Here is a 16,634-nt window from a genome sequence, read left to right as displayed (position 1 = left end):
GATGTTGAATCCCTTTGGACTCCTTTAGGAGCCTGTAAGCTTCTTAAGGCCAGATCACTCTGCTCCATCTGTGTCTCTCCCCTCATATCTGACCTGGCCCCGAGTAGATCCTCAACAGACGTTTCCAGTTTGAATGGCTGATCGGTGTTTCTTGCCCTGGCCCTGGTGCCATCTTGGAACATGGGTTTGGGGCCGTGGAGTTGACAGCTCGGAGGTAGCCCGGGGAAGCGTATGGAGGAGGGAGGGCCAGGCCAAGTGAGTGATTGTCTTTCCTCTTGTGCCACAGTTCATTGGCTGTTCACCACGTGCGGGGCCAGTGGGCCTCATGGCCCCACACAGGCGCAGTGTAACAATGCCTACCGGAATACCAACCTGAGCGTGGTGGTGGGGAGCGAGGGCCCCCTGAAAGGCGTCCAGACCTGGAAGGTGCCAGCCACCGACACCTACAGGTGCGTATGGGGGAGGGGGAGGCCAAGGAGTGGATCTGCCCTTCTGAAAATGATGGGGTGCTGCCTGCGGGTGCATGCCCCCCGGGTGCCTGGGCACACCTAGGCTCAGAGGCCACAGACTCTGGTACAGGGGCTGGAGATGGGGAGATTTGGGATAATGGGATATGGCAATAAAGATGTGTCCCTTGTCCTCAAGGAGCCCAGACTATTTGTGGAGATGATATACATGCACGAGCTAGCTTCAGAATATTCTTTATTATGAATAATTATAATTATAGTGGATTCTTTGAATATTACTTCATGCTGTTCACACAAATCAGCGCACGTAAAATGTTGGGGAAACAAACGTACGATGTACACGAAAGATGATGCCCTTACCCTTGAGCCTTCTTCCCTGGGCCTTCACTGTTCACAAGTAAAGCAGCTGTTCTCGAACTCTTGTCCCACACCCAACCCCGGCTGCACAGTATTCCACCAAAGCAAGGCCAGGTTGGAGGGAGGCCTCACCCCAACGGGCCACTTAGCTAATAAGTGAAGCTGACAGCAAGGCTCAGACCCGTGGTTCTCAACCATCGGAAGACTGGATGGCTGGTTAATGCAGATTACTGGCCCTCCTTCACAGAGCATCTGATTTTGTAGGTCTGGAGAGGGGTCCAGGAATATGAATATTAAGAAAAATTTTAGGCTAAACATTTTTATATGGATGAAGCAAATATGACAAAATACTGACATTTATTGGATCCAGGTTGGGAAGGGAGACATGAGTGGTATTCATCGTGCTGTTGTATTCATTCATTCATTCATTGAGAATGAATTTCCAACAGGTTCCCAGGTGATGCTAATACAGCCCCCGAGAATAACTAAATTAGGTTGAACCCTTGCATGTAGTCCTCCCACAGCTCTGTGGACAAGGCCAGTGCTGCAGTCTTCATTTGACACATGAGGAAACTGAGGGTCAGAGAGTCAGAAGCCTCCCCACAGACAGGCCGGATATCACTTCCAACCCCAGACTTCTGAGTCTGAGGCTCCTTCCACAGCAAACGGCAGGCTGAAACAGGAAGCAGCATAACCATGACATTGTTGGTGCAAATGCCCCCAGAGGCTGAACACAGTGGGACGTGAGCTCTCTTTCCCCTTCCTCAGCCCCCAACCCCCAGCACATCCTCAGCCACCCTGGGAAGGAAAGGAGGGTCTCAAGTTGCCCGGTTTTCTGTGCAGCCCCACCCCTGGGACCTCAGTGTAAATGCATTTCGGGGAGAGCCCTAAGTGCTTTTTAAATGACATTCTGGGCAGGAATGCAGTAACAAGGTTTGGCTGCAATCAGATTAGCTGCTCTAGGTCCCACACATCCCCAATAAATTGTCAAAGACACCCAGTCACCCCTGCACCTGCCACACTGAGCAAGCCAGGTCTCTGCTCCCTGCCTGGCTGAGGTTCCCTGGGTCAGCCACCATCCCAGAGAGATGGAGATGAATGTTTGCTGAGGTCTCATCAAGTATTTCTCCCCCTTTTAGCAGTGAGGCAGATGTCATTACTATGATTATTGAAATTCCCTTGTTTCCATAGGGGGAAACTGGAGTCAGCAGCTTAGCAACAGATCGAAGGCCACATAACCAGTAAACCCAGGGCCCTCTGGCTCAAAGTCTGTGTGTTCTTTCCACTAATGCCCACATCTGGACTCTGAGAGGCATGCAGGGGGCAAGAGGAACAAGAAAGGGAAGGAGGCCTAGCAGTCATCCACCACCCACCTCCAGGAAGCCTCTGGAAATGAAAGCCTGGGAGGGGAGGCCCCACCACCTGCAGGGATACTGGCCAGCCCAGCCCTGCGTGCAGATCCCCATGTATAAGAGGCAATGTGAAGAAGAGGGCAGAAGAGCTGGGGGGCAGAGAGACCTCAACAGTAAACGCCCAACAAGACCCGCTGTCCCATCCCATCCAGGGCAACTCCCAAGCCAGACTGAAAGTCCCTTACTGCCCTTCCCACAAAGATCCACAAATAGGAGGCGCCACGTATGGGATTACTCTTGGGCTGCATTCCCCCTGAGACAGTGTGAATCAGACCCACTTCCAAACTCAGGCTGGTCATTTAATCCCTTGAGGCTGTTTCCCCATCTGTAAAAGGCAGAGGTTGGGAGATGCTAACATCTGCCCAGTGGCTTGCGAAGGTGACGTACAAGTGCCTCGCACATGGCCTGTGCGCACTGGCTGTTCCCTGGCCCATGGGCAGAGAAATCAGTGGGAGCCGTGAGAGCGTCAGGCAGGAGGCAGTGGCCAGAAGCATTTCCAGGAACAGACTGATCCCACAGGGGGTACTTCCTGACTTCGCCACTTCCAAGGACTTTTTACCGACTTCTTACGACATGGGCCCCATGTTTCAAAAGATTTCGCCTGGCAGACACACTGTACTTTAAAAATAACTAATTAATCACAGCCACATCTAAGTCTAGCCAGGTTTCTGATCTGCATGAATCGCCACATATTACCACACTTCCCTGATAGAACCCCAACCCAAATCGGAGAACCTTTTCTCTTTCTCTCTGAAATATTGCGACGAGCCCCCAGAATTGCCTGGTGAACACTCACTGGAAACATGGACAAGGAGCCATCTTGCTGTTGAAGCAGGACACTTCAACATGTCTAGATTGGCAAAGGGGAAGATTTTGATCCGTAGGACTTTTTAAAACTGGCCTGAGATAGCACTGTATCAAAAAGGGAGGAGTTAAAACTGAAAAACGTTGGGTTTTTGTTGTTGTTTTTGAAACCTTGGGGTTTTTTAACCCTTTAAGGGCTGTAACAGATATTTCTGACCTTGACCCTGGAGGAGGCTCAGGGCTTGGACAGTAATGCATATTGATCATATAATTTAGTATCAAAGAAACAGACCATTTAATGATTTGCTTTTTAGACCACATCAACACGTCCCCAAGTCAAACTATCCATGTTGACAAGTCAGGTGCCCTCTTTCTGGAAGACATTTTCTCCATATTAACTAATTCTTGTTTAGTAAGTGCAGCTCATCTAATGAGAAAGACATGGGACACATCACGTTTTCTCAAGAGGTGAGAAAAAGGAGAGAAAGCGTGGGAGCATTTCTTATGCTCTCCCCCTGTTCCTGGAAGAGTGTGAGTGCTCACTAGTGCTGTCTGGCTGCGACCTGAGGCCTGGAACCATTATTGTTCCCACTGACTTCTTTACTACTGAGAAGGTGAAGGAAAGAGAGCCTACTGTATGCCAAGGTGGGGCCATCCTTGCCTGGGCCTTCCTCGGGGATGCACACAGATAAAAGTGTGCCCTTATCTTGTGAGTTATCCTGGGCCCCATCTCCCACTCTCTACTCCTTTGCCCACCACCACGAAGGAAGAAACCCAGAAAGGGAGAGGAAGAAGAGGCTGGGGGGCAGGAAACAGCAGGCTTGAGAGGGAGGGAGATTCAGAGACAACATCTAAATCCCCATCACCCCCCCCCCCCCGCAACCCCCTGCTTTCCTGCCTTGGGCTTCTCCTTCCCCTAGATTTGCCACTTCCTCTGTCAAAACAGTGATGCTCTCACTCCCTCCAAGTACAAATGTCCCGGTGTCCAGACCTGCTCCCCTCCTGCTTCCCAAATCTCTGTGGAGTGCATTCAGCACATATTAGGTCACTGTGCCTGACACTAGGTATGTAAAGGTGCACAAGGTCCACGCTCTGCCTAGGAGGAACCCCAGCCAATGGGGTTGTTGGACATAGAAAGAAAGCATTTATGAGTGATGTAGAAAGTACTTCAGGGGAGGTTTGCATCAGGCACTGCTGCCAGAGGCCAGGGAAGGGCCTGAGTTCATGAATGGCTTCCACAGGGAGACAGAGCTTGAGTTCAGTCTTGAAGGTGATAGAGTTGTCCACAAAGAAGAGGGGAGGAAGGAGCCCCTGGGGCTGGAGCCTCACATCCCGAATGCTGTTAGCTCCCCCTGGCGCCGGCTTGGGGAGAAGCGAGCCTGGAGGCGGGGACAGCGATGGAAAGGTGGCTGGAGTGGAGCCCTAAAGGGCTTAAGCCAGCGGCAGGGAGATGCACACGGAGGGGCCCGGTGGGGCCAAGATGTGTTTGGGAGGTGGGATCCGCATGATTGCAGGACTGGGGGTGGAGGCAGAACCCAGGTGACAGCCGGAGCTTGGGGCTGAGGAGGCAGGACGGTGAGTGACAGCTACCGTCTCAAGGAGCTTGACTGAGAAGGACAGGCAAGGATTAGGGCAACAGCCAGAGTGACGCCTTATCAGGCGTCAGGGAGATTTCTGGAGCACTGATCGGAGTGACGATGTCTAGAGTGTGCCATGGGGGTGGTGGCCGAAGTAGGGCACCAAAAGGGCATGGATGCTGGGGCGAGTGGGGGGCTCCGCCTCACCGTGGAGCAGAGGCAGACTGCTGGGGACATCCTGTGACTCAGTGCCCGCTCGGTAGATGGTCGGCGGTCCCTCTCACTCTTCCTCCCTTCCTCCCCACTGCCTGCCTTCCTGCTTCTCTAGGGCTCAGCATCCCTCCTCGCCCTCGGTCCTCTCCCACCCCACCACCACACACACAGATCATTTATAAAAACATTTGTCAAGCACAGCCCACAGCTCCTGATGGCAGTTCTCTGATGGTTCACTTGTTCCTCAGACGTAATGTACATGAGGTCCCAGATCCCAGCTGGAGCCAGCAAATCCTGCCAGCTAACCTGGGCCACAGCAGTTCCTGATGGTCTCCATCACTGACACTCATTTCCTCACCTGGCTCCAGGGACCGGTGTGTGCGGCTGAATGACACCGTCATTAACCCAATCCACCCACAGCCGTGCAGCTCCTGCTGCGGGCTGATCACTGACTAGGCGTTGCAGGACTTGCAGAGAGGACTGAGACGCTGGAGCCTCTCACCATCTTTGCAAAGCCTCTCACCATCTTTTCTCTGCAGAGCAGAAAAGTTAACAGTCCACGATGCCAATAAAGTTCTAGACAATTGCAGAAAGGAGTCACGGGCATGATCAACTGCCAGAGTAATTGTGCAGATAACCATCACCACGAGGAGCACAGAGCAGGGAAAGTCAGAGGCAGGGAGATGGCGCAAAGATTGACGGGCTGCAGGCAGAATGGTGTTTGGGTCCAAATTCTGCCAGTGACATCATGTGACCTTGAAAGTGTGCTTTCCCTTCTCCCCAGTGGCCCTAGAGGGAGGGGTTGTAGAGAGAAGTTGCTGAGATCCCTTCTGGAGCTGATATTTCCAGGTGCATAGGGCTGCGCTTGTCAGGAAGGTTGGAGGACGAAGAGAACCATGAGCCTTGCTCGCCGGAGCAATCCAGAACAGAGCTGGGGCTGCGAGAAGCACATGCCTCCTCCACTCGCCCTTAACAGCCAACCCCCAGCGGGGTCTCCTGATGGCTCAAATGACCCAGCTGGGTAATGCAACTATACATCTAAACACAAATTTCCCATGGACCGAGCGCTTACACCCTCCCACATCTCCTGTGCCCTCACAATAACCCTGAGCGCTAGGATGGGCACGGCAGATCTTACACCCTGATTTCGCAGAGGAGAAAACCAAGACACAAAGGAGAGGAGGGGCTCACCCAAGGTCCCACTGGGAAGTAGAGGCAGAGCCCAGAGTCAGGTACAGGAGAGGAATGAGGTGCTTCGCGTATCTCTGAGTGGGGTTGTCTCATTCCTGTCAGCCCCCCTCCAGTGTCCCCATGGAGGCGTGACACTGACGGGCCACTGTGCCCCACACTAGCGCACTCACATCTCAGGATCTGGCAGGCAGCCACCTTGATTTGCTGCTAATTCTTTATTTTATTTTATTTTATTTTATTTTATTTTATTTTATTTTATTTTATTTTATTTTATTTTTGGAAAACTGGTATTTTTTTATTATGTTGTGTTAATCACCATACATCATTAGGTTTTGATGTAGTGTACCCTGATTCATTGTTTGCGTATAACACCCAGCACTCCATTCAGTACGTGCCCTTTTTTTTAATAATTTTTTATTGTTATGTTAATCACCATACATTACATCATTAGTTTTTGATGTAGTGTTCCATGATTCATTGTTTGTGTATAACACCCAGTGCTCCATGCAGAATGTGCCCTCTTTAATACCCATCACCCGGCTAACCCATCCCCCCACCCCCCTCCCCTCTAGAACCCTCCGTTTGTTTTTCAGAGTCCATCGTCTCTAATGGATCGTCTCCCCCTCTGACTTACTCCCTTTCATTCTTCCCCTCCTGCTATCTTCTTTTTCTTTTTTTTCTTAACATATATTGCATTATTTGTTTCAGAAGTACAGATCCGTGATTCATCAGTCTTGTACAATTCACAGTGCACACCATAGCACATACTCTCCCCAATGTCTATCACCCAGCCACCCAACCCCTCCCACCCCCCCACCACTCCAGCAACCCTCAGTTTGTTTCCTGAGATTGTGAATTCCTCATATCAGTGAGGTCATATGATACATGTCTTTCTCTGATTGACTTATTTCACTCAGCATAACACCCTCCAGTTCCATCCACGTCGTTGCAAATGGCAAGATCTCATTCCTTTTGATGGCTGCATCATATTCCATTGTGTATATATACCACCTCTTCTTTATCCATTCATCTGTCGATGGACATCTTGGCTCTTTCCACAGTTTGGCTATTGTGGACATTGCAGCTATAAGCATTGGGGTGCTTTGGATCCCTACATTTGTATCTTTGTGGTAAATACCCAGTAGTGCAATTGCTGGATCCTATGGTAGCTCTATTTTCAACTGTTTGAGGAACCTCCATACTGTTTTCCAGAGGGGTTGCACCAGCTTGCATTCCCACCAACAGTGTAGGAGGGTTCCCCTTTCGCCGCATCCCCGCCAACATCTGTCGTTTCCTGACTTGTTCATTTTAGCCATTCTGACGGGTGTGAGGTGGTATCTCATTGAGGTTTTGATTTGGATTTCCCTGACACCGAGCGTTTGGGTGTTGAGTTTGATAAGTTCTTTATAGATTTTGGATACTAGCCCTTTATCTGATATGTCATTTGCAAATATTTTCTCCCATTCTGTCGGTTGTCTTTTGGTTTTGTGGACTGTTTCTTTTGCTGTGCAAAAGCTTTTTATCTTGATGAAATCCCAATAGTTCATTTTTGCCCTGGCTTCCCTTGCCTTTGGCGATGTTTCTAGGAAGAAGTTGCTGCGGCTGAGGTCGAAGAGGTTGCTGCCTGTGTTCTCCTTTAGGATTTTGATGGACTCCTGTCTCACGTTTAGGTCTTTCAACCATTTGGAGTCCATTTTTGTGTGTGGTGTAAGGAAATGGTCCAGTTTCATTCTTCTGCATGTGGCCGTCCAATTTTCCCAACACCATTTGTTGAAGAGACTGTCTTTTTGCCATTGGACATTCTTTCCTGCTTTGTCAAAGATGAGTTGACCGTAGAGTTGAGGGTCCATTTCTGGGCTCTTGATTCTGTTCCATTGATCTATGTGTCTGTTTTTGTGCCAGTACCATACTGTCTTGATGATGACAGCTTTGTAATAGAGCTGGAAGTCCGGAATTGTGATGCCGCCAGCTTTGCTTTGCTTTTTCAAGATTCCTCTGGCTATTCGGGGTCTCTTCTGGTTCCATACAAATTTTAGGATTATTTGTTCCATTTCTTTGAAAAAGGTGGATGGTATTTTGATGGGGATTGCATTGAATGTGTAGATTGCTCTAGGGAGCACTGACATCTTCACAATGTTTGTTCTTCCAATCCATGAGCATGGAACGTTTTTCCATTTCTTTGTGTCTTCTTCAATTTCTTTCCTGAGTATTTTATAGTTTTCTGAGTACAGATCCTTTGCCTCTTTGGTTATATTTATTCCTAGATATCTTATGGTTTTGGGTGCAATTGTGAATGGGTTCGACTCCTTGATTTGTCTCTCTTCTGTCTTGTTGTTGGTGTATAGGAATGCCACTGATTTCTGTGCATTGATTTTATATCCTGCTACTTTACTGAATTCCTGTATGAGTTCTAGCAGTTTTGGGGTGGAGTCTTTTGGGTTTTCCACATACAGTATCATCTCATCTGCAAAGAGTGAGAGTTTGACTTCCTCTTTGCCGATTTGGATGCCTTTGATTTCTTTTTGTTGTCTGATTGCTGTGGCTAGGACTTCTAATACTATGTTGAATAGCAGTGGTGAGAGTGGACATCCCTGCCGCGTTCCTGACCTTAGGGGAAAAGCTCTCAGCTTTTCCCCATTGAGAATGATATTGGCTGTAGGTTTTTCATCGATGGCTTTTATGATATTGAGGTATGTACCCTCTATCCCTATACTCTGAAGAGTTTTGATCAAGAAAGGATGCTGTACTTTGTCAAATGCTTTTTCTGCATCTATTGAGAGGATCATATGATTCTTGTTCTTTCTTTTGTTAATGTATTGTATCACGCTGATGGATTTGCGGATGTTGAACCAGCCTTGCAGCCCAGGGATAAATCCCACTTGGTCATGGTGAATAATCCTTTTAATGTACCGTTGGATCCTATTGGCTAGTATTTTGGTGAGAATTTTGCATCCATGTTCATCAAGGATATTGGTCTGTAATTCTCCTTTTTGATGGGGTCTTTGTCTGGTTTTGGGATCAAGGTAATGCTGGCCTCATAAAATGAGTTTGGAAGTTTCCCTTCCATTTCTATTTTTTGGAACAGTTTCAGGAGAATAGGTATTAATTCTTCTTTAAATGTCTGATAGAATTCCCCTGGGAAGCCATCTGGCCCTGGGCTTTTGTTTCTTGGGAGATTTTTGATGACTGCTTCAGTTTCCTTAGTGGTTATAGGTCTGTTCAGGTTTTCTATTTGTTCCTGGTTCAGTTTTGGTAGTTGATACATCTCTAGGAATGCACCCATTTCTTCCAGGTTATCTAATTTGCTGGCATAGAGTTGCTCAGAATATGTTCTCATAATTGTATTTCTTTGGTGTTGGTTGTGATCTCTCCTCTTTCATTCATGATTTTGTTGATTTGGGTCATTGCTCTTTTCTTTTTGATAAGTCTGGCCAGGGGCTTATCAATCTTGTTAATTCTTTCAAAGAACCAGCTCCTAGTTTCATTGATCTGTTCTACCGTTCTTTTGGTTTCTATTTCATTGATTTCTGCTCTGATCTTTATTATTTCTCTTCTCCTGCTGGGCTTAGGCTTTATTTGCTGTTTTTTCTCTAGCTCCTTTAGGTGTAGGGTTAGGGTGTGTATTTGAGACCTTTCTTGTTTCTTGAGAAAGGCTTGTATTGCTATATACTTTCCTCTCAGGACTGCCTTTGCTGTATCCCAAAGATTTTGAACAGTTGTGTTTTCATTTTCATTGGTTTCCATGAATTTTTTTAATTCTTCTTTAATTTCCTGGTTGACCCATTCATTCCTTAGTAGGATGCTCTTTAGCCTCCATGTATATGAGTTCTTTCCGACTTTCCTCTTGTGATTGAGTTCTAATTTCAAAGCATTGTGGTCTGAAAATATGCAGGGAATGATCCCAATCTTTTGGTACCGGTTGAGACCTGATTTGTGACCTAGGATGTGATCAATTCTGGAGAATGTTCCATGGGCACTAGAGAAGAATGTGTATTCTGTTGCTTTGGGATGGAATGTTCTGAATATGTCTGTAAATTCCATTTGGTCCAGTGTTTCATTTAAAGTCTTTATTTCCTTGTTGATCTTTTGCTTAGATGATCTGTCCAGTTCAGTTAGGGGGGGTGTTAAAGTCCCCCACTATTATTGTATTGACAACAATACAATGTTTCTTCGCTTTTGTTATTAATTGCCTTATATAATTGGCTGCTCCCACATTAGGGGCATAGATATTTACAATTGTTAGATCTTCTTGTTGGATAGACCCTTTAAGTAGGATATAGTGTCCTTCTTCATCTCTTATTACACTCTTTGTTTTAAAATCTAATTTGTCTGATATAAGGATTGCCACCCCAGCTTTCTTTTGGTGTCCATTAGCATGGTAAATGGTTTTCCACCCCCTCACTTTCAATCTGGGGGTGTCTTTGGGTCTAAAATGAGTCTCTTGCAGACAGCATATTGATGGGTCTTGTTTTTTAATCCAATCTGATAGCCTGTGTCTTTTGATTGGGGCATTTAGCCCATTTACATTCAGGGTAACTATTGAAAGGTATGAATTTAGTGCCATTGTATTGCCTGTAAGGTGACTGTTACTGTATATTGTCTGTGTTCCTTTCTGATCTATGCTGCTTTTAGGCTCTCTTTTTGCTTAGAGAACCTCTTTCAAAATTTCTTGTAGGGCTGGTTTTGTGTTTGCAAATTCCTTTAGTTTTTGTTTGTCCTGGAAGCCTTTTATCTCTCCCTCTATTTTCAATGATAGCCTAGCTGGATATAGTATTCTTGGCTGCATATTTTTCTCGTTTAGTGCTCTGAAGATATCATGCCAGTCCTTTCTGGCCTGCCAGGTCTCTGTGGATAGGTCTGTTGCCAATCTAATGTTTCTACCATTGTAGGTTACGTATCTCTTCTCCTGAGCTGCTTTCAGGATTTTCTCTTTGTCTCTGAGACTCAAAAGTTTTACTATTGGATGTCAGGGTGTTGACCTATTTTTATTGATTTTGAGAGGGGTTCTCTGTGCCTCCAGGATTTTGATGCCTGTTTCCTTCCCCACATTAGGGAAGTTCTCTGCTATTATTTGCTCCAATATACCTTCTGCCCCTCTCTCTCTTTCTTCTTCTTCTGGGATCCCAATTATTCTGATGTTGTTTCATCTTATTGTATCGCTTATCTCTCGAATTCTGCCCTCGTGATCCTGTAGTTGTTTATCTCTCTTTTTCTCAGCCTCTTTATTTTCCATCATTTGGTCTTCTATATCGCTGATCCTTTCTTCTGCCTCATTTATCCTAGTAGTTAGTGCCCCCATTTTTTATTGCACCTCATTAATAGCCTTTTTGATTTTGACTTGGTTAGATTTTTAGTTCTTTTATTTCTCCAGAAAGGGTTTCTCTAATAACTTCCACACTTTTTTCAAGCCCAACTAGTATCTTTAAAGTCATGATTCTGAACTCTAGGTCCGACATCGTACTAATGTCAGTATTGAGTAGGTCCCTGGCAGACGGTACTACCTCTTGTTCTTTTTGCTGAGGTGATTTTTTTCATCTTGTCATTTTGTCCAGAGGAGAACAGATGAATGAGAGAACAGAATGCTAACAGGTTAACAATGTCTCCAGCAAATATACTCTATACAAATCAGAAAAGACCTGAAACCAGGGGACAAGAAAGGGAAAGAAAGAAGAGAAAAAGAAAAGGAAAAAGAAAAAGATAAAAACAAACAAAAACAGAACAAAACAACGAAAAAAATATGATCAAATAGGATCAGGCTAGTGCATAGATCAGTGCCACACACTAGCTTTTGGGCATATTTTGGTCTGTTAGAAGAAAGTGCCTGCTAAAATTTTAAAGGAAGAAAGACTTATATATGTACAAAATAAGGGTTGATACAATGAAGGGATGGCAGATGACTGTAAAGATGAAAATTATAAAAGATTTTATAAAAGGAATTGATAAGATAAGAAGTTGTTTTTAAAAAGAAAGAAGATTTAAAAAGAAAAAGAAAAAAGAAAAAAAAAGGGAGAGAATGTGATCAGGCAGGAGAATAGAACAAAGCCATATACTAGTGATTTAGGGTATATTTTGATCTGTTAGAAGAAATTGTATCTCAAAATTTTAAAGAGAGAACAACTTATATATATATATATATATATGCCAAAAATAAGGGTAACTACTATGAAGGGATAAAAATATGACTCTAAAAATGAAAAATAAAAAATTTTTTTTAAAAGGGATTGATAAGATGTTGTTTGAAAAAGGGAAAAAGAAAAATTCAAGAAAACCAGTTAAAAAAATTAACTTTGAAAAACTAATGAATTATGGTATAAAAGCCGTGAATTCTATGTGCAGTATTCCCCTAGCGCTGGAGTTCTCCCGTTCTCCTTGATCGGTAAACTTGGTCTTGGCTGGCTGGCTGTTCCGTGCTGATCTTCTGGGGGAGGGGTCTGTTGCCGTGGTTCCCAAAGGTATTTGCCAGAGGCGGAATTGCCCCGCCCTTGTGATTCCAGGCTAAGCAAGCTGCTCCGGTTTGCTCTCAGGAGCTTTTGTTCCCTCCAAGCTCTCGGTACAGCTTTGGAGGATCAGGGTGAAAATGGTGGCCTCCCAATCTCCGCCCGGAGGAGCTGAGAACTCGGGGCCCCACTCCTCAGTGCGCACCCAGAGAAAAGCAGTCACTCCCGTCTCCCCGGTCTCCGGCCGCACTCCGTGCTCACCCGGCTTGTGACCGACCGTTTCTATCTCTGGCTCCCGACCCCGTGTGGAGTCTCCAAACCCAGCAGATCCCTGCGGTGCGTTCCCACGCCGCTCCTCCCAGGGGAGGAAGGGAGTCTCCCCGGATCTGCCGCTTGTTGGGTCCCTGCTGGAGGAGCAGTGGCCCGACTGGGCCGCGGATCACGGTTTATGGCCACCCCGAGCTGAGAGCCCGCGCCTCGGCTCCGTCTCTGCAGCCGGCTTCCCCGCTCCAATCCCTGGGAGCTCTGCCACACTCAGGCACCCCCGGTCTTTCTGTGACCCCGAGGGTCCTGAGACCACACTGTCCCGCGAGGGTTCCGCCCCCCACTTAGCCACTGGAGCGACGTCCCTCAGCGGAGCCGACTTCTAAAAGGTCCGATTTTGTGCTCCGCGGCTCTATCACTTGCCAGAAGCGGCCGAGGGAGGCCCCTCCCCCGCCGTCTATCCTCCCAAATATCGCCTCGGATTCACTTCTTCGCATGTCCTACCTTCCAGTTAGTGGTCGCTTCTCTGTTCAGAGAGTTGTTGCTACTCTTTTCTTCGATCTCCTGTTGAGTTCGTAGGTGTTCAGAATGGTTTGATCCCTATTCAGCTGAATTCCTGAGCCCAGACGAAATCCAGGTCTCCTACTCCTCCGCCATCTTGCTCCGCCCCGCTAATTCTTTATTTTAAAAAGATTCACCACTCAATTACATCAGGTAAAAATGGCTCAGAGTCAATAATATAAAACGTAAACCCAATAAACATCCATTCTGACCAGGGGGCATGGATTGAGATGAGGAAAAACAAACAACAACAACAACAACAAAAATTATAGCATCAGCTCATCAAGAACAGTATCTTGTAATTTCCAGTAAATTGGAAGCACTGCAAGTCATTTTCCCCACTTGAGTGGCAGGTATATTAATTTGTTATCGTTTGTCAACCATCAAAAATAAATTGTTTACAAGGGATGGGGGAGATGCTTCAGAGAGTCAGGCTGAGGTTATTATTCTGGCACGAGTTTGTGTGCCAGGGACCAGGGGCCAGGACCAGGAGAGGTAAGCAAGGTGCCTCAGGCACAAAATTTAGGAAGGCACCTGCTCTCAGGTTCGGCGGGGTATGGGGTCAGCACCTGGGAGGGAGGTGCCTCATCCACCCCGGGGCTTGCGTAACGGCTTGGATTTGGATCCAGTTCTGTCTGCATTCAAGCCCATCCATGCTTTTCTCACTGTGGCACAGCCCACTCCAGAGATCAGCATTGTAAGTAGTGACCTGGATGGGAGACTAGAAGCTTCCAAAGGAATGCAGCTGTATGGTGGGATGTCAGGCCTCAGAGGGCTGACGAGGAAGGCCCTGCTTCTCCTACAATTAGTCCAGGCGAGTGGTTGCATGCTCCCCTGGCTTTAAGCCAACCCCTAGTCCAGGTCGGAAACATGGGGCAGAGACCCACACAGGAAAGTAAAATGCGGCTGCTGACAGCTGGTGGCCAAGCTCTACTATCTACTCCGTAGAGCTGACCCAGCCTAGAGTCCCACCTTGCACTTGGCATCCGTGTGCAGTCTTTTCAAATCCATTACTTCTCCTCATGAGGGCAGGGTTCCTTGTCCTCCTTTTCTCCCTCGGTGGGGAAGCTGAAGCTCCTGGAGGTTAACCAGCTTGCCCCAGGCCGCACAGCCAGCAGAGCGCCGGGTATATGACTCAGAACTCAGTCCTCTTTGCTTCCCACCTCATTGCCAAGAGCTAGGTCTAGACCTAGATGGGGTTGGGGGCTGGGGTCCCTATTTGGGGGTGGGGGTGGCAGGAGAAATAGGAAAGAAGGGCTAGTGAGGAAAAAGGAGCCAGGAACAAACAACTTCTAAAATATAATAATTTGGCTAAATTTAATCATGTGCAAGAGTTCAGAATGATTCATAATGCATGCAGATTGATGCAAATGACTATGCAAATGATGCAGAAAGGGCTGAGCAGGGTATAGCTTACCTCCCAGCCATAGCGCGAGTGGGCAGGACAAGCTCTCTGGGGCAGCAGTTTTCCAAGCAAACCATACCTTCAGGTTGAAAGGATTTTCTCCTGACAAAGCCCTGGAAATACGGAGTAATGAGCAGAACCAAGGTGGGGGCGGGGGGGGGGGGGAACCACACCCTCTCTCTAGATTCTACACAGGCCATCCCTGGAACCCCACCACCACCCACCCCTGCCCTGCCCCAGGCTTCCCTTCTCTGAGCTAAATAATCCAGCTGCTTTCCTGTCACCAATACGCCTTCCTTTTCCCTCTGTCTTTTAATAGTCCTGGCCACCTTCTCCATTTCTAATGAGTCAGGAGCGAGGATGGGCCAGTAGCGTGTCCGACCACCCTCGCCGTGTAACCAGATAAGCCTCGCAACAGCATGTTGGAGAGAAAATGGTCTTTTTGAGGGGAGGGGGGCTTGGACCAGGGTCTGCCAGTGACCAGCTGTGTAGCCTCAGATGAGTTACTCAGTCCCTCTGAGCCTCAGTGTCCTCATATGTCAAGTGCATTACTAACAGCTACTATTTATGGCTACTGGGGAGATGTCCTATTCATGCCTGCCCCCTTGTAGGACGCTCAGGAACTAGCCCCTACCCCGCTCGGCAGAGCTACATCCCTTCCCTGCTCCAGCCACCTTCTGCAGCCACACCCCGGAGGCTTTCCTGCCTCTTCACTTCTGCTCACGCAAGCCCGACTCCTATCCTCCATCTCTTTCTGCGTGTGTGAGAGTCCTACCCATCCTTTGGCTCTGCCGCCGCCACCCCCCCATGTCCAGCAGTGGCGTGATACTGCTCCCCTGCCTGTCACAGTCCCGTCTCCCTTCCCAAGCCCTGAATACCTAGCTGCCCTGACTTTGCGCAGAGATCTGTCACTTTCTCAGGGCTTTCGCCCGTGATCTCTTTTTGATGCTGAACCTCTCTGCTACCCTGTGAGTTCAGAGAAGATACGGTTCTTCTTTGACTACAGAAGAGGCTGGGACTCCAAGAGGACACACAGCTAGGAAATGGTCGGCCCTGGTCATAGAACCCCGGAGTCTCTTTGCCTCCCTAATATAGCCATCCTTAAGGTGAGACTTCTCTTTTCATAACATAACTGTCTCTCCAGTTTCTTTGGAAGCCCCATGAGGAGCTGAAGCCCATCTCCAGTCTCCCCTTATGCACAGAGCCTTGAGCCGTGTCAGCCTTCAGTGAGCTCCACTCAGTGTCTGGCCACCAACAGGGTGACAGACATCAGACTCTCCGTGGCATTGCACAGAGACCTCTGTTCCTCACCTGCCACATTAGCAATCTGCCAGCCCTCCAGGCTTCTCCCTGCACAGACGGGCTCAGCTCTGCCTTAGGAGAGCCCCCAGGAGGCCCCTCGCATGCTTGGAACATGGTACATTTCCTAGAATTACAGGGGAGAAGCCACCACGTGTGCACATGTACAAAACCGCCTCACATATCTCCCTGAATGCTTTCTATAAAGGACCCTGCATCTGAATACACGGAGACATGAACACCTCCCAAGACCTTTCCCTGGCAGATGGTCTCTGGGGAGGCATTTGTAGCTGGTGTGTAGCTGTCTTCAAGACATACTGCTTTTCTGATAAGGTTCACCCGTTGAGTTCTCCTCCCATCCTTGGGCGACTCCATCTCAACAACCTAAGAGGCACAGAAATAATCCTGCACTCCCCCCACTCTGTTTTTATTCATCATGACTGGTTGTTTTCTGTACGCACATGGCTCTAGAGAGAGTTACTGGTGGGATGGACTACTAGTTACCACTAGTCTGCGCTCAGAAACACTGCTCACCTTGGTCATTCCATGTGCGACTTCCTTGTGTCTAGACCCGGGGAGAAAACTTGAAAACTGTATACCCAGTCAGTTACTGCGACTTCCACCAGTATAAAATGTAATAATATATA

The 16,634-nt window shown here is 47.6% G+C and overlaps 1 protein-coding gene across 1 annotated transcript in view; it reads left to right on the top strand.

Annotated features, from left to right (window-relative positions):
• Positions 1-16,634, top strand: part of ALK (ALK receptor tyrosine kinase) — a 685,531-nt gene that overhangs the window by 624,261 nt on the left and 44,636 nt on the right. The window contains exon 12 of the mRNA XM_027621933.2: positions 287-449. Coding sequence (XP_027477734.1) covers positions 287-449 — 163 coding nt within the window. The remainder of the gene's footprint in view (positions 1-286; positions 450-16,634) is intronic.

Source organism: Zalophus californianus, chromosome 8 (assembly GCF_009762305.2).
Source record: "Zalophus californianus isolate mZalCal1 chromosome 8, mZalCal1.pri.v2, whole genome shotgun sequence".
In the NCBI taxonomy this organism is placed as follows: Eukaryota; Metazoa; Chordata; class Mammalia; order Carnivora; family Otariidae; genus Zalophus; species Zalophus californianus.
The sequence above is the reverse complement of the archived record's forward strand: the minus strand, read 5'-3'. Positions and strand labels throughout refer to the sequence as shown.